General features: G+C 35.3%; 1 protein-coding gene across 2 annotated transcripts; it reads left to right on the top strand.

The window, feature by feature from the left end:
- Nucleotides 1–1,888: 1,888 nt before the first annotated feature.
- LOC146538627 (endoplasmic reticulum aminopeptidase 2-like) lies at nucleotides 1,889–21,698 on the top strand. Of its 2 annotated transcripts, none has more exons than XM_085187379.1 (28): nucleotides 1,889–2,013; nucleotides 6,653–6,741; nucleotides 7,198–7,254; nucleotides 8,277–8,423; nucleotides 8,682–8,763; nucleotides 9,121–9,242; nucleotides 9,575–9,747; nucleotides 10,216–10,322; nucleotides 10,648–10,755; nucleotides 10,847–10,919; nucleotides 11,083–11,288; nucleotides 11,421–11,500; nucleotides 11,908–12,020; nucleotides 12,276–12,433; nucleotides 12,732–12,825; nucleotides 12,970–13,076; nucleotides 13,375–13,509; nucleotides 13,783–13,886; nucleotides 14,418–14,634; nucleotides 14,811–14,893; nucleotides 15,120–15,217; nucleotides 15,719–15,857; nucleotides 16,241–16,430; nucleotides 16,700–16,826; nucleotides 17,075–17,232; nucleotides 17,757–17,843; nucleotides 18,101–18,209; nucleotides 18,722–21,698. In XM_085187379.1, the coding sequence occupies exons 2-28, from the start codon at nucleotides 6,678–6,680 to the stop codon at nucleotides 18,854–18,856; spliced, it is 3,273 nt and encodes a 1,090-aa protein (XP_085043505.1). In that variant the 5' UTR covers nucleotides 1,889–2,013; nucleotides 6,653–6,677; the 3' UTR covers nucleotides 18,857–21,698. The 2 variants fall into 2 exon arrangements, with proteins under 2 accessions (XP_085043505.1, XP_085043504.1); XM_085187378.1 differs by having other exon boundaries at nucleotides 15,704–15,857.
- Nucleotides 21,699–21,940: the final 242 nt, after the last annotated feature.

Below are 21,940 nucleotides of genomic sequence, written 5' to 3'. Positions count from 1 at the left end.
AATACTTTCTTCGAAAAATTTCATAGCGGAAGTGTTTTATTTTATATGTATCTACCTCTCCTTATTCTTTAATGTTTAGCGCTTCATTTGAAAATTACCCTCATTCCATAAGGCAGAGGCATCTCCTTAATTTGATGACCTTGGATGGACACTTACTGATACAAAGATGGTGCTCCTTACGCCACGCTTTCTCTCGTTACTAGAGTCAGGAAATGAAACTATGAAATATTTAATTTCCTCAAGCGTGAATCGAATCCACAACCTGTTGCGTTTGTCACACGTTTGTGCCCCTGCAACACGATAGGCCATGTTAATGAATTTATAAAAATGTATATACGTTTTCTAAGACAGTATCTACATTCTTGTATGCATCGAACCCATAACCATTGCAAGCATTGCGTGGTATACATAAGTAAAATGTAAATGCGCCATACGTAACATACGTAAGTTTGCCTGCGAAATTAATTAACATTAAACTACTTACATAGTTGTAAATAGCGCCTTTAATTTGACCTACTTTTTCCATTCCTCAACAATTTAAGCTTTGTTTTTTTTATTTGCTGAAGCAACTTATAAACGATTATGATCTCTCATAAATTATGCCGTAATCTATTTAGTTTTTTTTTCGTTTAATACTGTATTCCGCATATAGGAATATATCCGCGTAGTGCAGGAAACCTAGTGTTAGAACACTCCTCAATTTAGTTTTTTTTTTAAATTGGCTATAATATAACAATAAGTTTAAGCGGGCGAAGCCGCGTGTGAGCCATTAGTATTATGTTTGTTTCACTTTCACACAATAACTACTGAACGGATTTCGATGAAACTATACAGTAATAATAGGTTATACAAAAATAACACGTAGGCTACAATTTATGTTAACATTTTGTAGTTCGGCTATAATATAACGGTTGAAGCCGTCAGTGGGTCGGTAGTTTTGTATACTTGGAGATGAACAGATCTTCACAGCATCCCTGAACAAGCCCACTGCTCTAGTTATCTAGTACTAAGTAACGAGGAAAACAGTTTTGTTACGTACGCTAGGTTCTCGTTTTTTTATAAGGATTTTTTTTCTTTAGTGTTTTGGTGATGGAGATGAAGGTAATTTACTAATTTAGTATTAAGACGGCATTTGAAGCTTTTTATTTATTTTAGAGATATAAAGGCGGAACCTAACGCCGTGTTCTGTTTTACATACTCTAAGATAAATATACATTTGTAAAATACTGTACGTACATGTTACTATAACCAAGGACATGTTTTTCAAGTCAAGTAATATGAGGAGTTGTCTTAACAATAATTTGTATTTTATTATTAATATTTCAATATTTTTTAAATATTCCGAGCAACTAACATTAAAATGTCTGTAAAAACACTACCTTATGCAGAGTTTCTGTTAGATAATATATAAATGAATTTATCTAAATACACAGAGACAGCTTCTGACTGTAAAGGCGACGTTAGTGAGCTGGATTTTCACTTGGAAGAAAACATTTTCATCTCCTCGCTCCGATAACAAGACAAGCGACAAGCGCGACATAGAGTTTCATAATACATTTTCTCGAAAATTTGATGGTGCGTTGAGGGACGGATTGTATTAACACTAGGTTCCCTCTGCGTACCCTACTGTATGCGGCATACACCGTTAAAATGAAAATAGAAGCCATTAATTTAATAAAATAATAAAAAATAAACTGTACCTAGTATTATAAAAAAAATCTAATCGAATCGAGAATAAATAGTAAGGTATCAAAATCAACCCCGTTTCCGAGGGTTCAACGTAACGCACACATATGTATTCGCTATCTCTTTCTAATCAAGAACATTTTACATAAGCCCATCTCTGTCTAGGCCGGCTTGAGCGTGGAAAATCGATTTTAGTTGGCATTTTCCTCTTAACGTGTTCAATAGTGGACGTATTTTTTGTGATTTTGTGCAAAAATTGTGTTTACTTTGATATTATAATTTACGATAAATATAAAAATATATTTTGGTGAAATTATCCGTGAAATGGTGAGTCGTTTTCATTGATTCATTGGATAAGAAAAGGCAAACAACTTCACGCTGTATCCCGCATGACAGGGTAGGCAGAGGGAACCTAGTGTTCGGACACTATTCTTTACGCACCGCGCAATTTATGAGACACTGCGTGTAAAATAATCTATAATCTTTCTGACAGCGACCGGCAAGTCTCCTTATTTTTTATTGACGATAGATTAATTATCTATTTTGTTTTCTTAAATAACGGTTCATTGCAAATTTAGGCAATTTTGGCATAAGGCACGAGGCCCCAAGACTGGCACAAACATGTTACTGTAAACGAAAATGGTTGAGGGTTTGATATCCTCTCGGGGAAATGATCATATTTAAACTATTTTAATTTTTTCACCCCCCTAAACAAGGCCCGGCGTTGAGTTCCGCTACTCAAGATGCAATATCTCAAAAACTGGAGGAACCTGGTGGATCGTGAGGAACGGAATGTCTTAATACAAAGTTTCCTCTGCCTACCTGTTTTATGCGGGGTACACCGTGAAACAAAACACTAACCCTTTGTCCAGCGCCTGTAGGAAATTGACAATATAATCACTTAACTTAGCTTCACGCTGTATCCCTAGCGGGAAAGTCAGAGGAAACGGAGCGCCAAACCCTACGATCTCTACATACCTCTTTCGCCTCGTCCACTGTCATCAACCTCTCTATACATGCCCTCCGGGGGGTCCTTATGCTGTTTTCTTCCAGTATCTTTGATACTGTCTAATGTCTTGTACTTCTTACCGCTCACTTTTCCATCATAAATCATTTTTGCCATTCTTTTATCACTCATTCGTTCAATTAACTGAACTGAACTGAATATTATCAATTTTTTTCATTTGTTTTACTAGGTTCTTTAATTTATTTGTGGGTTCGATTCCCACTCGGGGAAATAATGATAATTAAATATTTTTTTATAGACAAAGCGTGGTGTTAGTAGTAAAACAAATTTGAGATGGAAAATTGCAGTCATATTGTCAATTTCCTAAAGCCTTATTGAAATGTTGCGCAGGTCAAGGGGCTAGTGTTCCCCACAAAAGAAACGATTTTTAGAAATAGAAAAATGTTGCATTATGTTGTTAGTAGCTTGTTACATTTTTAAAAAAAGACATATATTTTTAAGAAAACGTTAAATAAATAAGGTAGCGCCAACGCAGGATTGAACCCGCAAGTCTTGGAAACCGTTCAAACTGTATTTGTTTTATCAGGTATTTGGAATTCAACACCGCGCTTTGCCTCGTTACCAAAGCGAGGAAATGAAAATATTAAATACTTCATACCCCCTAGTGGGGATCGAACCCACCACCGTAGTGTTCACAGTAACATGCCTTTGCGTCATGACGGCCTCACAGTCACGATTGAAGTATAACCATTCCGCCAATCATTGCATACTTTTACAGGCACTGTACCACTGCGACGCGACCGGCGGGAATTTGCTATAACAATAATATTTACAAAAACTGCAATTACACGTAATACTTTACTTTTTTATTAGCCTAAAGACATAAAGGTATAATTACAGAGCGAGTGGGGAGCGTACCCTCCATTATTAGGGTTGTCACGTCAGAGTGCTTGTACTATATAAGGGGGGTGGGGCTTCAAATCCTGCCTTCTTTAGTCCTCCCAACATGATTTTAAAATATTTTTAAACTATTTGTGAACGAGCGCGTGTCATTATTTTTAATATTGTTTAATAAAAAATATTACATCAGTTACTGACCAATACAACGGACGGAAGACGGAAAAAAATTATATCTATTTAAAAAAAAAAACAATTATTGGAAAAATATGATTCTAAACGTGTGTATTATAATAATTTTGCAACTAATTAGAATCATCTAATGCTGAATTTGAATAACTCTAAATACTGCCTATTTTTACTCATTTACTCGTAAAATAAAAAAGCTGCAAACCACGACTAGATTATAATTATAACTATTCTTACTTACTAATACAAGGTAAAAACATAACGTGTACGTTCGCACTGCACCGAGACATCGTAACTGACTGACATGAGCATCGTAACTCAACGCTGCACTGCCTTGTTACCACAGAAAATAATTTAAGCCCTCGTCTGATAATCGAACCCACAGCCATCCGTCGTTTGCCACGATAGCGTCGATTAGGAATTTAAATAAATGATTACTGGAAAAATTCTTCCCCAGTCATTAAAACACGTTAATTGCGTGTGCAATTACATCTTACGCTTTGGCGCCTTTGCCTTTGAGCTTAGTGCTGGGAGTTTTACGCACTTTTGAGTGTGTTAATATTAATACCTCCTGACTGCCTTTTGGTTTAGCTAGTGGAATGGTTAAAACGGGTCGTGGATTCAATCGGGAACTAAATTTTTCTTGAGTTTAAATTTTCTGTTATTATAGAAACTGCTCATGGCGCTAACTGCTCATTCTAACGTGTTTCGTTATATATTGTATATTTTTAGGGTAAAACAAAACAAACAAACTTTTTCTAAGGTAGTAAGTACTATTTAAAATCTCTAGCCTAGCCTATCTCTAGCCTATGTCGCTGAGAAATAATACCTATATAATAATTTTACGTTTAGTAGTTTGTGTGGGAAAGGCGAACAAACGACAGGCAGACAAATATTACAAATGTTTCTATAATTAGAAATAACTATGTATTTCCTGTAAACCACAATAATTGGGAAATAATGTAAAGATTTAAAACTACTTGGAAAATCTCAATAAAAGGACATAGTTTATTGGTATAGTTCAAAATAAGATAGTAAAAGGCTTAAATTAAAAGTAATATTCTCATAATTGTGACGATGCCATCTCAAGGTGGTTGTGGGTCAATGACCAAGCAATGATTTTTATTCAAAATATTTATTTCTTCATTAAACCTAATTAAGTCAAAGCACATCAACTGGAATCGATTTACGAGCATTGCAAACGTTTAGCGAAGCGCTACTTTGAGCGCGCAGGCTCGCACGCGAATCCCCTCATCGTTAATGCGTGTGATTACATCCCTAACGCACTCCCTAGACGTAGACGCCCGCGCAGCGTCCTTTTAGACTCCGATGACGCCATTACTATAGCGAATGCCCCGTATGTAGGTAGGAAGCACACTACTCACACACGACACAAACACCGTCGTCGACGGAATCGACGACGAAGTCCAGCTTATTCAACGGCTCGGTCGCGTCTCGGCGCGGTCGGGCCCAGCGGTTAGGGACCGTTAGCTCCCTTAGAGTAGTCTAATTTGTCCCCAGTCGCGACTTCATGTCGCGGCTGGTTTGCTTAGCATAGGTGAAATCCCAGTCCGCTCGACGGCCGCAAGCCGAGGTTCGAGTCCCGCAGGGGGCGCCCTTACAGTCGTCGACTTCCTCACAGGCAGCCACTTAGTGCTTGCATTTCTTCAGGGACAGAGTACCCTCTTCCCTACCCAACCGGTGTCGCTGTAAAAGCCAATAGGGCTAACAGCATTATCCACATGTTCGAAAAAAAAAAAAAAAAAAATCAAAGCACATCTTTGGGTTCCGCTACCTAATATGTCTCTTAAATAGCTGAAACATGAAGAACGAATCAAAGCTGGGTGCCGTAACACTAGGTCCTTTCTGCTTACCCTGCTAAACAAAGAAGGCAAGAAGTTTTTTTTAAAGAAACTAAAATCAATATAAAAATAAAAAAAACTATGTTCAACCCTAGATCCTCTGAATAGATGTTTTCTTTCCATTTCCGTTATGAAGGGGTTGTCTTTGTTTTTTCCCTGCGGAGTCTTTTTCAGCTTTATCACGTATTGCGCTTTTGTACCTATAGGAACCTTAACAACTAAAGTTAGGGTTCGGATTCAAACCCCTGAGGCGTTGTTAAAAGCCTATAATCATTACTAAGATAATTATTGATGCGCAAATCTAAAGCATTGATTAAAATTAGCTGATTTTTACTCGTGGAATGAATAATGTAACATTGCGTGGGGAACAGAGTGTCTTAACGCTAAGTTCCCTCTGGCTAACCTGGTGTATGTGGAATACAACGTGAAGCGAACAAAAAATTCAAATTCAAATTAAAAATATTCTTTATTCAAATATGCAATTATTATAAGCACTTTTGAATCGTCGAATGAACATATAAATAAAAAGCTACCACCGGTTCGGAAGGCAGTTCTGCTGAGAAGAGCCGGCAAGAAACTCAACAGTTGCTCTTTTCAAAGTCAATGGTACAATCTATTACATTAGTTGGCAGCTATCTTGCCTGACATTCAATAGACATTAATTCCATACATGTTTGTCCTCTAAGTATTCTTGAACAGTGTAATAAGCTTTACTTGTTAGAGTAATACTTTTTTTAACCTAGTGTTAACAGTGGCGTAGTAAGGGGGGGTGCAGGGGGGCATCATGCCTCGGGCGCCGCTCACAGAGGGACGCCAAATAGTCCGCAAAACTATATAAACATACATATGAAATTATACAGTGTTCGCCTGGGGGGCGCTGTAAAAGTATTTTGCCCCGGGCGCGAGTTAAGCTCGCTACGTCAATGAGTGTTAAGAAACTTCCAATATCCGAATTATGGAGACAATTAAAATTATGGTGATAAGACACTACTACCTAGTACATACATGTGCATTAGTGACTAGTAAATATAATAATAAGTGTTTGTTTCAGACAACCGGCATGCCGTGGCCGTGAAATGGATGGTATTCAAATGGAACCTATCGGCAAATATAAGGCCGATCGTAACGGGTCCGCTAAGGGTAAGACAGTACTTCCTTCTTCCTGTACAGTACGTAAGGACTGCCAAAAAACATTTTATGAAATGTTGTGTCTTTTAAAACTTTCCAATAGTAGGTGTATATTCTAATATATTCTTAAGAAAAAATTACAATCATAAACAATATACTTATAATAAATAATTTAAAAAGCTTTTATTGTATTTAAATAATATATGGCAATAGCGTCGTGTCGCAATGGTTAAGGGTTCGACTCCGTGAATGAATCATTTTCATTTCTTCCAAAGTGGAAAACTTTGTGTTTTAACACTAGGTTCTCTCATATTTTTTTCTAATTTGAGTGTAATGCAGTTAGCCCTACTGGTCTGTACAGTGACATCAGTTGGAATTAGAAGAGGGAACTACCCTTGAGAAATTCAGGGTGAAGTTAATTCAGGGTGAAGAAATATTAATTATAATTGTTCTTTCATTTTGTTATAGCGGCCGCCTGGCGTAACATGGTTGACCAAGATCTAGACGACGTCGCATTTTTAGCTGGTAAGTTTTTTATTACCACATCTTTTTTTATGGAGCTGGTCTCGGCAGAAGTAGAACGGATCCCTAGCCAGGCGGACTGACGACTTAAAGAAGAAAATGGGAAGCCGCTGAATTGAAAAAACCCAGCACAGGACTTAGGGGCGGTTTTTAGGGGAGACCTATGCCAGATACGAAAGTTATCTTTAAAAACTGATAGATAAACGGATGGATGTTTTTTAATTAGATTTCACTTAATTATTACGGCCATATAATTGGGCCAGTGCGACTGAACGCGCGACAGGTTTTGGAGTCGATTCCCATTTGAGAAAATAATATATATCTTCGCTCTTGTAAAGAGACAAAGTGCGTCCTTGAGGTCCACAATTAATCCGCAATGCAAAGTGGAGAACGGAGTGTCTTAACACTAGGCTTCCATGTTACCTCTTTGTACCCTGTTATGTGCGGAATACAGCGTGAAGTTGGAAAAAAAATAATCGTGATTAAGAAATGCTTTAAATTTGTCCCCGAATAAAATTTTAACCGGAAACTATTATTTATATAAGACTGTCCCCTGCACTATGACAGCCTCCGGCATATTTTCGTAGCACAAAATGAGCATTAGCCATACATCTCGGGGAGTGCTCTCGGAAGATTGAAGTGTACTTAGATGTCACCTTGAGATTTAAGTGTCGGGAGAACGCAACTCAGTTATTATATTACATGGATGAAGTTGAAAGTATCTTATGTTGTAGAACCTACTTAAGAGGTAGCTTATTTAAGGTTTGCTTTTGATAATTGAAAATTAAAATAATTAGGATGACAGTCAAGGAGCAAGCGACAATTTGCTCCTGGACTGTCCTTCTAATTTTTGACAGTTTGTGGGTTCGATTCCCATTCGGCGTTGAGTTCCCCCACTCAACACGCCTCAACACACAATGCCACTAAACTTGAGCAGAAGACTGCCAGAGTAAACATTAAGTTTCCTCTTATTGTGGGGTGCCTAGTTATTAAAAAAATATTTTGTATTTTTTTTCTATCCCCAGACACAGATAAAGCAAGAGAAGCGAGGGAGCTAGGAGACGCGCCGGTGGCCGTGTGCTCACAGCGGCGCGCGCTATGTCTCGCGGCTCTGGTCTTCTCCGCGATGTTCGCGACAGCACTGTTGGTTGTCTACGCTACTCCGCAACCTGGTTAGTGGCTCTATGAATATAAGAGTCTATATAGCAGTAGCAGACTCTCGTTAGTCAATTTTAATGAGTTTTTTGTTGTTGGCCATAGTGTTCCACTTTCTAAGATATCTACATAACAGCTTTCAAGTTTCTAAGTCCAGTAGTTTGTCTTTCAGTCACTAAGTGACGGTAGAGTTTTATATATTATGCATAAGATTACCATTTCGGTGTTGCCAACATAAATATACTATAAACTTTTAATATATTTTCTTTGTTTAGAATGCCCCTGCGCAGTGGAAACAGAACTGCTTCCTGGTCAACCACCGACTGGATCCGACGAGAATGCGACAGCGGCTAATAAGTATGTACAAAAAAATTACCTATACATAATCAGCTTCACGCTGTATCCCGCACACAGCAGGGTAGGCAGAGGGAACCTAGTGTTAAGACACTCCTGCACTTCAATTTATAATGAAGAAGATAAAAAGATACATTTTAAAATATAATTAAGACCAGTGACAAGACTCTCTATTATCAATGTTCCGCGTAAATTTTTCACTCGAGGGAATAAATTATTCTCATTTATATTGTTTTCTGATAGACAAAACTTCGTGTTTTGTTCCGCCACTCAATACACAACGCTTGGAAAATTGGGCGGAAAGTAGAGAATAGGCACTAGGTTCCCCTGGCAAAAAAATAAAAATATTTTCTTTTACAGAGAGCGTATAGCAAGCAACGGTATGGTGTTTCCATGGCGTGGCGCGAGATTACCGACTTTCTTAATACCGAAACACTATAGCTTGTGGTTACATCCTAATCTGACTACAGGAGAATTAAGAGGTAATTTTTTTTTATTTATGTTAATCTAGTATACTATTCTGTTTGTAAAACATTACGTATATAAATATAAAAAAATAATTTAAATGAAAGTAAGATGGCTGAAAAAACTGTGATTTATAATATTTAAGAAACTTAAGAGAGGCTATAGTGAAATCATAAGTTAAATAAAAAATTACAATTACAAAAAAAATATCTTTTTATCAAACACCCGACCGACAAAAATAATCTTTTTTAAAATATTCGATAAAATACGGCGTTGTGTTCCGCCACATATGCTGGCGCATGCAGCAGCGTTAAGAAAATAAACAAATAAAAAAAACGTATATTTCCAGGGGAAGTCTCAATAGATTTCAAAGTGGATCGAGATACAACATTTGTAGTACTAAACGTCCGTGACATGAATGTGACCGAACGAGCTTTGTTTAAAACCGGGGGGTCTTTAGGACCTAAAGTGGTGAAGTCCCTGGACTATCCCCCAGCTGACCAAACTTATATTGAGTTTAAGGTAAGTTGCGTAAATTGGCTAAGTTTAGGTAAGATTGGTTAATTTATTAAAAGTTATACTTGAAATAATGATTAATGTTCATCAATTTTATAATCGGGCGCACACACGTGTGCGACTGTACGGTTGTGGGTTCGATTCCAGGCAGCCGACGTTGTGTTACGCCACGCAACACGCAATGCCTTAAATATTCGCAACGAAAGTGTCAGAATAGAGAACCTTCTTAACCAAGTTCCCTCTGCCTGTCCTCTTACATACAAAATACAGCATTTAGTTGAAAAAACATAGTGCATATTATACCTTTATGTTGATATATTTTTGATTTCAGTATTATTAAGTATTTTTCATTAAGATTTGGGAGTTCTATTCCAACAAGTGGATTTTATTTTAATTTCGCTGCTACAGTACCACAATTAAAATTAATAATAAATAGACATTTTGTGTTAATTATTTTTTATTACTTTTGTTTAGGAAAAGCTCCGACGCAGATACAACTACACACTGAGTCTCCGCTTTATAACGAAATTAGATCGTAGTGATAAACAACGAGGATTCTTCTTGACGGGGACACACAGACAGTAAGTTTTTCCCTTGTTTAAATTATATTTGTCAAAGTCAAAAAGAATTCAGCATCACGCTGTATCCCGCATATAGCAGAGTAAGCAGTGGGAACCGAGAATTAAGACACTCCGTTCTCTACTTTCCGTCGAATTTTCGATGCATTGCGTCTTAAGTGACCGAACTCAACGCCGCCCTTTGTCTTGTTACTAGCGCGCGCTAGAGTGGGAATGGCATCCACAACTCTCGTGCTTACAGAGCGACTGGTCTCTATTGAAATAAATGAAATCATATTACTAGAGGAAAATAATAATTATTAATTTAAGTAAAATATTGATTTTCCAGTCGCTGTGCTGTATCAAGATTTTGGTTGACTCACGCTCGTTCAGCTTTCCCCTGCCTCGATGAACCACACTTGAGAGCGACGTTCAAACTTACTATTGTTAGAGATCGGTAAGTAAAGTCCGCGAGGCGTAAGCTGACCTTTGGATTTGCAAATATTTTTTATAATTACCTACATATATGATTGTATGTTTTATTTCAGATTTCATGTTTCTTTAACTAACATGCCGATAGTAGCTACTGAAGAAGCTGGCTTTTACTTAGGACATAGACTGGTGAGTACTATTTACACAGTTAAGTAGATGTTAAATTTAACAATTTTGGTAAGACAAAACATGGCGTTGAATCCCGCCACTTAGTTCGAATTGGAAAACGGAATCTGCTTACCCTGCTATATCAGGATAGAGCCTGAAACTAAAAAACATTTTTTATTTGAAGTTGCAAGACGAATTCGCAACTTCACCTCCAATGGCCCCACACATGATGGCACTAGCCGTATGTCGTCTACAACGTAGATCAGTGACGAGTGAAGGCACTGCCACTGTGCCACCAGCGTCATTGGCCACTGAGTCACCAGATGTAGTGACTCCGCCACTGGAAGTGAGCTTGTATAGCGATAAGCAAGTAATTTTGGATGAATCTGGGTAAGAATAAAAGTGTTTTTTAAATTTTTTTTATAGATTTCTTTTTGGTGTATATAATGTATGTACATATAGTTGAATATTTACAAATCATTAATTGTTCTAGGCATAATAATTATTATTTTTTATTTCCAGGCCATTATTAGAGTGGGTGCAAAAAACTATCCAGCTTTTTGCCTACGAATTAAACACTTCTTATCCGTTACCTAAATTTGGTAAGTTTACTTCCCTTATCCTCGTTAAGACGTTACGTAGTGTGTGACGGTGACGGGACACAACGTTGCCTTTTAACCAATAGACGTAGTCCCATGAGGACCAGGTGACTTATATAACAACTATTTTTTTATTGTCTAGATGTTGTATCTCGCACTATCAGATTAGTGTTAGTAGGCAGAGGTTATTTGGGAAACTAGTGCTAAAACACTTCGTCCCCAACATTAAAACACTTCCGTTCCATACTTTTCGCAGAAAACTGGATGCATATCTGGAAGCTCCGCAATTATGTATGAAGTTAATGATACTAGTTTTAATTTCATCAATTAATTTATTTAGATCTTCCTAAAATTTTAAGTTGAATGTTAATTATAAAAATATAATTTTAATGACAAAATTCACTTTCCAGACATAGTAGTAGTGGAAGGAGGGTCTCAGTACTCAGAAGGGTGGGGACTGATCACCCTAGCGCCCTCCATGCTGAGTGACACTAAAATTATTGCTAGACTTTTGGCACAACAGGTATGGTTTTTTTACAATTTTTAGGGTTCCCTAACGTATTAAATTAAGATTTGAACGGCGGAACTTAACACTCTACTAAGTTTTTTTCATCAGAGCGACAAAATGAAAATATAATCTATTCCCCTAACCGGAAATCGAACCCATAGCCGTTAGGTATATAGTCAGGCGCAGTACGACTATCGCCGCGACGGTTTATATATGTACTTATACATATATCTGGATATACTTAACAATTAATATATTTGTTCCACTCAGTGGTTCGGAGGTCTGGTATCCCCGAGATGGTGGAGCTCCCAGTGGTTACTCGAAGCCCTAACTTCCGTCTTAGGGGAGAAGGCGCCCGCCATCAGCGGAGCGCCCGCTGAGAGACAACAGGACGCGCTGTTGTTGGATCATGTGCTACCTGCGTTGAGGTGAGTGAAAAAAAAAGAATAAATGGTAAAGAATAGAGGCACAAACGTGCGACTGTAAACGCGACGTTGAGTTCGATTCTCACTCGGGGGAATTTAACTCTGAGTTCTGAGACTCAACACGCTACACTCAATGAGACGAGAATTCAGTGGAAAGTGGGGAACGGATGTGTCATAACACGTTGTTCCCTGGTTGTTTCTGCATACCCTGCTGTACGGAATTACAGCATGAAAGTAAAAAATGTTTATTGCGATTCTTCACATACGGTTAATTTTATCGATATTTGTTTTCCTCTCGTAGATTGGATTCAAGCTATTCAGTTCGAGCAGTCGCATCACCGAGATTGGAAAAAGCTGATATTGAATCTGCTACTGACGAACTTTCACTTCACAAGGTAATAATAAAATTGACGTGAATTACTACTTCCTGTACACTGTGGACTGACACTATTGACATGTTTATATATTTTGACGATTTAAAAGTGATAATGATGATGATAGTGGTGTCCTAATTAGATTTTGACGTACATTATATTCAGGGTGCCGCAATAGTAAGTATGGCGATAGAAGCAGCTGGACAAGAGGCTGGTCGAGCTGCTCTGTCGCGCTTACTGAGAGACCATCACGCCGCTAGCGCTGATGCTAGGTGAGTTTTTGTAAAATAATTAAAATGTATGTAAAAATATTTTTAAACATTTTATTATTTAATAATATGAGAATAAAATCTAATTTAAAGTTATTAGAACTAGTGATTATTCATTACTAGGGTACAAGGATCTTATTTTGTATAAGTACATAATTATACATCTAAAACTATTATCTAAATCCGTAAGAATTTTATTAGTTACGAAATTTTTTCAATAAATATTATATTAGTTTGTGTATATTGTTAATTTTTAAGTTTCATTCTTCAAAATCATTAACTTCATAATCATTATCTCCAGGGACCTCTGGCGAGCCCTGCAGCGCGACGGCGACGAGGCGCCCCCGCACGCGTGGGTCGGCTGGTGCGAGCGCGCGGGGTACCCGCTGCTATGCGCGAGGGCGGTGGGAGACGACGTCCTTGTGAGGCAAGAGAGGTAAATGTGATGAAAATTATGATTATTTATAAATGGGATCTTTTTTCTGCTCTACACAGTTCTCTGTCCTATATAATATATATATATATAGAAGGTATGTGTAGAACCTCAAGGCACTTCTTTTTCTCACACCACAAAAATTAGAAACATTATATGTTTAACAACGCTTTTTCTAACAAGATCAGGAAAAGGAAAATAATTAATTAACTTGAATGATCATCAGGCTTACATTCAGACGCTGATATACTTTGACTATAATTAAACACATTTCAGATTCGTAATGACTGCAGATCCGCCGGATCCGGAACCAGTGATTTCAAACCACCTCCTCACGTTCGATCTTCGAGCAGAACTCGAAGATCTATTCTTTGAGCCTGGTAAATATATTTTTCTTTATTTTTTCAGCTTCACGTTGTATCCCGCATACAGCAGGGTAGGCAGAGGGAGCCTACTATTCAGACAGTCCAGTTCCCACTTTCCGCGGAATTATTAGAGGCGTATTGAGTGGCAGAACTCAAGAAGTGGCAGCAAAGAAAATCTAATGTTAAAAAATTATAATTCATTTCCTCGAGTGGGGATCGAACCCACACTTTCGTGCCGTTGCGGTACGACGGATGACGGTATTATTAAGTATTCTTCCTAATAATACCAGATTTAGTTGCGAAGACACTCTTTTCTTTAGTTTCGAATGTAGATATCGCGTTTTGTCTGGCAGAGGTGGAAAATGTCAATATTTTAAATATTTCTTTAACCCACATAATAATAAATGTATAAAATGTTGTAATAGTTGTAGTTGTAATCTCGTTTATCTATTGAAATTATATACCTACTTTCCCTAGAAAACTTTGATGTTTTCTAATAAATAATTTAATTGACCTAATTAATTAAAAATGGTATATTTTTCACAGAAAATTTCACCGAAATAACCGAAGAAGATCTAAACGCAACAACGACTACAACGCCCCTCCCAACGACAACAACAACTATAAAGACAACAAAACCTCCGCCCATGCCCAAATGGGTTATTCCCGTAACTTTCTCAGTGGGGCCCATCGTCGAGGAAGAAATGGAAAATATTACTAAATTATGGAAAAATAGTACGGAGAGCTTGCAAAATGGGACTTGGTAAGGTTTTATTTATTACTAGCGGACTCAGGCGGCTTCGCCCGCATGAACTATACCTACTAATATTTATTAAATATATTCATGAAACTATTTTCAGTTTAGGGGGGCGAATTCTAATAAACTGTGAAACACACAATATTATTATTTCTTTACTGACCGTATTGTTTTTCGCTTAGGTATGACGTTGTAAACGATACGAAGCACACATCGAAATGGTTGGAGAACGTCACGTATTTGATTTGGATGAATGATACAGAGAGTAAGTAATTATACATTTTTAAGATTACCTCTCATAAATGATGATTAACAAATAGATTTTGTTTTACTTTATATCTCAAATCAGATCGAAAAGTCTAACACTTATAATTTTCTAGTTCATTATTTATCAATATAATATATTATATATTTATAAATAATTGTAGTAATATTAATTCTACCACATACCACTACTACCACTATTTACTACCATTTCCTACTGTTCACAGTGGTCATACCGGAGCTCGGGAAACATAAGTGGGTTCGATATAACGTCGGGGCGAGAGGACTGTATCGAGTCGCACCTCAAGATAGAAATGTTGGGGAGGTACATAAATACATATAAATAGAAATAAATAATTATAAATTTAGTATTCATAGATTATTAAAGACCGAAACGCGGCTTCGCCTGTGTTTGTGTTTATGTTTATTGTAAAGTTTTATCTAAATCCGTTCAGTAGTTTTTGCGTGTAAGTGCAAAAAATAACTCATGCTGACAAACTTTCACTTTTATAATATTAGTAGGATAAGATTAAATACCAATTTTAATTTGATAATGTTTTTTGAAATAAAATTGTTTTTATTGCACAAAATTTTAACTATAATTGAATAATAATGTGGATCATTGAACATTGAACTATTGTGTTATATATAAGTAGGTACAATGTAAAACATAGTCGAGTTAAAGAGCACCGCCACTTCCCTCTATATCCCGCATATAGCAGTTTCGGCAGAGGAAAGTGGCAATAGGCGTGAAATACAGAAATAAATGTTTAATCTTTGCAATAAAACTTGTATGTTCATAAAAATCTAGCATCTTTCTTCTCAGTCAGCGGAATCAGCAGCTAAGAGAGCAGAAGAACTATACGAAAGTGGAGAACCGGCAGAAAGAGCTCTTTTGCTAGACGATGCCTTTGTTTTGAGTCGAGCTGGGAGATTACCAGCTAGTCGAGCTATCGCAGCAGCAGGCATGATTTGGCTTTTTTACTCTTTCCCAGAGTTTTGTTTTACAGAGCAATGTTTTGAATTTGAATTTCTTCTTTACTTTTACAGAGTAATGTGACATATTGAAAGTAAAGAGGTTTTAATTTCCTGACACCAGAGTTAGGATACTAACATATATTTCGAAATCGTTATCAGAACGAGGCAATGATTCGTTCTTTAACAAGTATTTTTCCGGTTATATCATATTTACAGATATATGGAACACATTCATTCTTTATAGTTCCTTCCTAAACGGTTTTAAATTTAATTTAAATATTAAGCTTAATTCACTAAATGCAATATCGTAACATTTGCAAAAAATTTTTTTAAAATAAAGTAAGCATTATCTTTTTCTCGAACATTCCAGCACATTTAACAACAGAACGTCACTGGGCAGTATGGAGAGTGGTAGTGACACATCTCTCCTGGTGGAGGGAACTGCTAAGAGTGTCAGCATCAGGTCCTCATCTTCAGGAGTTATTGAGCACTCTTCCCCCGACCCTAGCTCTGTATTCTAATCAGGAATTGTTAGATCCTGGGATAGATGAGGATCAGCTGTAAGTATTGCAATAAGAAAAGGAAAAATAATAATGTTGTAAAGAAATCTCCGATCAACTATGTGGATAGTATATGAGTAGTTGACCAAAGAATGAAACACTTAAAATTTTAAACGGTAGAAGTTGGAAGTTTATATTATTTTAAACAATTAATTTCTCCCAGAGGGAATTGAACCCACAACCGTCGCATTACCGTCAGATGATTGCATCACTGCGCCACAACGACCTTATATGTATAATATTTATAATCCAATACTTGTTAACTGCAGCTGGTTAAGCGGAGCTCTCCTAACAGCGGGAGTGGAGTGGGGGAATGAGAATGTGACCAATCAGGCTTTGGAATTATTTGAAGCTTGGATGAACGAAAATGAAACGATACCGGATATATACCAAGAGGTTGGCATTTTTGTATTGGCATAATATTCTTATTCTTTATTGCTATTTATTCATCCTTTGAGGATTGGTGAAATAAATTACATACAATTAGTATATGGCAGAGGGAACCTAGGGATAAAGTTTTCTGTTCTCGAATTTTGTCGAATTTTGGAGGCTTTGCGTGTTGAGATTTTTTTAGCATTTTTTAACCCCTCTCAATCTCCTTGGTAACAACTCACTTACATCGACATGTTTCTATTTTTTTCTAGGCAGCCTTCACAGCAGGTATTCGTCATCACGGAGAAACCGCGTGGCGTGCTTGTTGGAGGACACTACTAGCATCTTATAGAGCTCCGAGACCAGTGTTGAAACACTCCGCGTTACTCTCCGCTCTGTCGTCAGCTGAGGATGATTGGCTGTTGTATAGGTTAGTGCTTCTCACTGTATCCCGCATGAAGCAGGGTAGGCAGAACCTAGAACTTCCGTTCCCTATGAACCGCCTAATTTAATCTTTAGAATGCGTGTTGAGTGAAGGAACTCAACACTGCTCTTTGTCCTGTTACGATGAGCGATGAAAATGAAAATAATTAAATACTTCGAGTGGAAATAGAATACACAACCGTCTGGTTGACAGTCAGAATCTGTACTGTTAACGCTATGTTCCTTCTGCCAGCTATATGCGGGATGCAGGGTGAAGCTGAAGATAAAATAAAAATATATTCAGTAAAGTTTTACTCCGACCTATACATTAATATTATACAGAAAAAAAATTAACTTACTTTTCAAGTAAAAGTGACCTAACCCAAAATGTGGGTATTTTTTTTTGTTTTACTAAAAACTAATATTAAAATTCAACTTTTACTAATAAGTTTTTATAGTTCATTTCCACAAATTGTTTTTTTTATGTTAGCTCACTTTTACTCTGAAGTTATTTAATATTTTTTTCTTTAGGTTCGCTTACACGGTGTTGTCGAGTGAGGCGCAGAGAGGACGCGAGTGGAAGATGTGGGTGACTGCACTATGCGCAGGAGTTTGTAGGTTTGTATTATATATAAATACTTACAAACATACAGATGTCGTGTCTTATTGGGACAGCGACTGATTGTAAAATTTAACTTCGTATCAAAATTAACAAATTGCTTATTGTACTAGTTAAGATTTTAGTGCCTTTGACCTCATTATACGAGTATAATATTTTATCGCTATTTATTGACTACATATATATAAGAAAATCTGGGATCATTTTTATACCCAAAATCAAGGGCCATAAGTTCTAAATTTTCTAAAATTTCAAGATGGCGCGGCGCAGCGGGAATATGGCGAATATTGAACATAACAACGTTACCGTCGGAAGCGTTACAGGCGGCCGCACGATGTTTGCATCAACCTGGAGATTATTATAGAGTAAGTATTTAATTAAATTATTTTACCTTCTAGAGTAAGAGAAGTAACGAAAAACAGATAGCTTTAAAAATTTGAAAAGTCTTCGAGCCCCTCTCTTTTAACGGGTTCCCTGGTTTAATTATTTTTATAGTTTAATCTCTTCAAAACTCAAAATAACAAAATTAGGTAGTACAGTATGAGTTTACGCCTCCTAAATTATGTTGACATTAAATACGATACGTTATACGTACGATAAGGTTCTAAATATCGTTATCATATGCTCATATTAACGTATGTTTGTAACTGCAGAGAATTTAGTTATATAAAGGAAGTATTAATGTTTATCATATGCTTTCTACATTTAAATAATATTACGTATTTCATAAATAAATACAATATCAACAGTTCGTATTACATATACATACATACAAATTCTTAGCTGTACTGCCTTCTGAGTTGGTAGGAGCTTTATTATCATTCAAATAAACAATATTTTTAATTGAAATTAATAAGTTTTACTAAATTACTTTCAGTTCAAAGAGCTATTTGGAGATCAGCATGGAGCTTCATTAGCGTTAGATACGATAGCGTTAAACGCTGCGTGGGTCTCTCGAGCAGACGCCGACTTGCTAGCGTACTTTAATGCTGTGAACAGACGAGGAGATTAAATTTATATATTTTTATGTATGTTCTGTATCAAGTTTTGTTTTTTTTGTATCAATTAGTTTGTTAGTTTTTAGTATCAAGTACTTGTGTTTGAGTTTCAAATTCGTGCATCTAAACTTCAATTCATCTTTTTCATTAAGATTTCATTCACTCTCAAGATGAATTTAATGAATGAATGTAAAGTTGATAATTCATATATGCATGAAACTTTTAGACTCTACAGTTCAAGTGGTATAGCTATAAATTATAATTTTATGATTATAGCTCTCTATATAAATAGCTAATGGAAAATAAATCGATATAAGCAGAAAAGTTATTACAAAGAAAATTTGATTAGTGTTGATTCAAATTACAAATATATGAATTTTCTTAAAAATATTCTAATGTTTATTTTTGTTTTAAAGGTTATACCACTTTGAAATTGTAACAAAAATATTATGTATTTTATTAATTCAAATTCTTTTTATTCTGTCCTCTGTCTGTCATTTTTATTTACTATTTATGTCACGTATTAGATATATTTATACAATTTATCAAAATATCAATGACGTATGAAATATTCTGTATAGTACAGCGGCCTCTACACGCTTGATGTACAACTAAATAATGACTGTAAACGCGACTTTCACTGATTGTGATACATAAATATTTTCATTTCTCCGCCCTATTACAAGAAAAAAATACAAAAGAAACAAATAAAAAAAAGGATGTGACCTCGTTGTTGCAAATTTAAATTCAAACGTTAATAAAAACAATTAAATATATAATATTCTTAAGCGTGTATAGGCCATTTTAACATTTTTAATATTAGTTATATCGCTGCCTTCATAGAATAAATGTATGAACATTCGTTACCATTAACTCACTATAACATCACAGTTATTCACGCACTAATATATATTTAATATTAAATATTGAATTTATATAAAAATAGATACTAAACTAGGTCACAAAAAATAAAATAAACCGACTCGCACTTGTCACTCGACACTTTATATGAATCCAATATTTAATCTCAATCTAATATTAAGTAACATGTAGTTAGTGATTATTCTTAAAGCGCTCATACAATTCCTATACTTATATAAATTAATAGTCTAAGAGACAGTTGCATTTAAGTTTAGGTATTGGGTCATTTAAATTAAAAAATAATCAAAAAGTTCTAGACACAGATAACACAGATAAAAAAAACAACTGCCTCTTAGATTACTTTCTAAGTAACTTATTATTTAGTTTAATTTATCATATCTTTAATGTAAGATTAAATAAACTTGACTTAGTTTTATTAAAGAGAATTGATTAAAATTTAAGTATGTTTAGTACAAAAATCGATATTAATAAATATCATTTTAATCGATTTTCTACATAACAGACTAAAAAACATTTTTATTAAAATCAAATTACAAAAATAATACATACGTAAAATGATTTTTAGTCAATTGTAGTCCATTTTTAGTCTAGATTTTAGTTTAAATTAAGGCAAATGCGAAATTATTTTAAATTTTGACGTATTCAAAAAAAAAAATACGTAAATATTTGATGTACAATTGAAACATAAATATTCAAATTAACTTCTTTCAACTTTATATGACATCTTTACAAATATTAATTAAAAATCTATAATTTTTAAAAATTAAACAAAAAAATACTGAAATTCTGTCACTATTAAATCATTATTTAATTTTTCATACAAAATATTAGTTGTATGATACATACACTTTTTAACACTAGTTCAGCGTAAGTGTTCACTTAAAAATACGTATTTTAGCAAAACATATGTGTTTCCAGAATTTATTACTAATATGTGGATTAGATTTATATTTAGTCTAAAAATGTATGGTTCATCAAATAAAGTTTTTAGATGTGATCAAAATTTAGATGGAAATGTAACTTTTGTATATTTTTTTAATATATATCATGAAATTTTTATATGTATGTATATGAATAGATTTTTCTATCTTTGTACTTTTGGTCGTGGTTAACTAAATTAAATCTAGATTTGAGTCCAATCTAATCTAGTTTCATTTGGAGTCTAACCTAGTTGGATCTCGATCTAATTTAGCTAAGATTTTGGTCAAATTTAGTTTGACTTAGGGTTAATCAAGTTATATTTGGGATCTAATCTAGTTAGTTTAGTTAATCAAACTAAAATTAGATTAATACTCCGACCATTTAATTCGTAATGTATCAAAACTCGGTTGTGTAATCGACGTTGCTGATTGGATTTGCCATTCGAAATATTTAATTTAGAATTTAACTTTAGATGGACAATGGACTTGACTCTGTACTTTCGTTTAGTGTAAATTAGATTTAGTTATTTTTGCTTATATGTTGAAGATTTTATGAATAATTAACTTTTCTTTAGCTTCACACTGTACCTACCCACATATAGCAGGGTGGGCAGAGGAAACATACTCGTAGGAGAAAGCCGTTCCTCACTTTCCGCCGAATTTGCCGATCCTGCTGTGTGCTGAAAACATCGTGAAGTGTTCTTATATAGACAAAGAGAAATTTGTTTTCTCTTAACACTCTTTTCTCTGTTTAAGCAGAGAATGACTCATCGAGAACGTAGTGACAATTTTTTTATTCTCGTAAAATAATATGTCGTACCTTATCAATTAAACTCATTTAATTTATATTAGTTGCCATTTTTTTATTTTAATAGAAATATTTTTTTATATTTTAATTTGTGAAAAATCTTTAACATGTAAACAACTTGGTGTTTCTTTAGAGAAGTGTCCATAGAGTATATTTGTATGTAGTTGTATGTTAGTTAAGTAATTAGCTATAGGTCTTGAGATTTTGTATCGGCTTTTGTAATAAACTTTCCTGATGTATAAAATATTTTATTTGTTGTTATTCCTGTTATTAGGTTTACCTACGTCAAAAACAAACGGAACCCTTATAGATTGTTTACTTTTTGTCTTCCTGTCTGTCGACTGTCCGTTTGATAAGGCCATTTTTTTAAGAACTCGTAGACTTCTACGAGCGAAACTGAAATCGATTACAAATATTTCTTTCCTCTAAAAACTGTAGAACTCCAGTTCTACAGTATCTCTCTAGATACGCCCGTGGGAGAGGTTTTT

This window comes from Heliconius melpomene, chromosome 6, assembly GCF_056956725.1.
Source record: "Heliconius melpomene rosina isolate 202511_hmr_F chromosome 6, ASM5695672v1, whole genome shotgun sequence".
Lineage (NCBI taxonomy): Eukaryota > Metazoa > Arthropoda > Insecta > Lepidoptera > Nymphalidae > Heliconius > Heliconius melpomene.
Note: the sequence above shows the minus strand (reverse complement) of the source record. Positions and strands in the feature narration are given on the sequence as shown.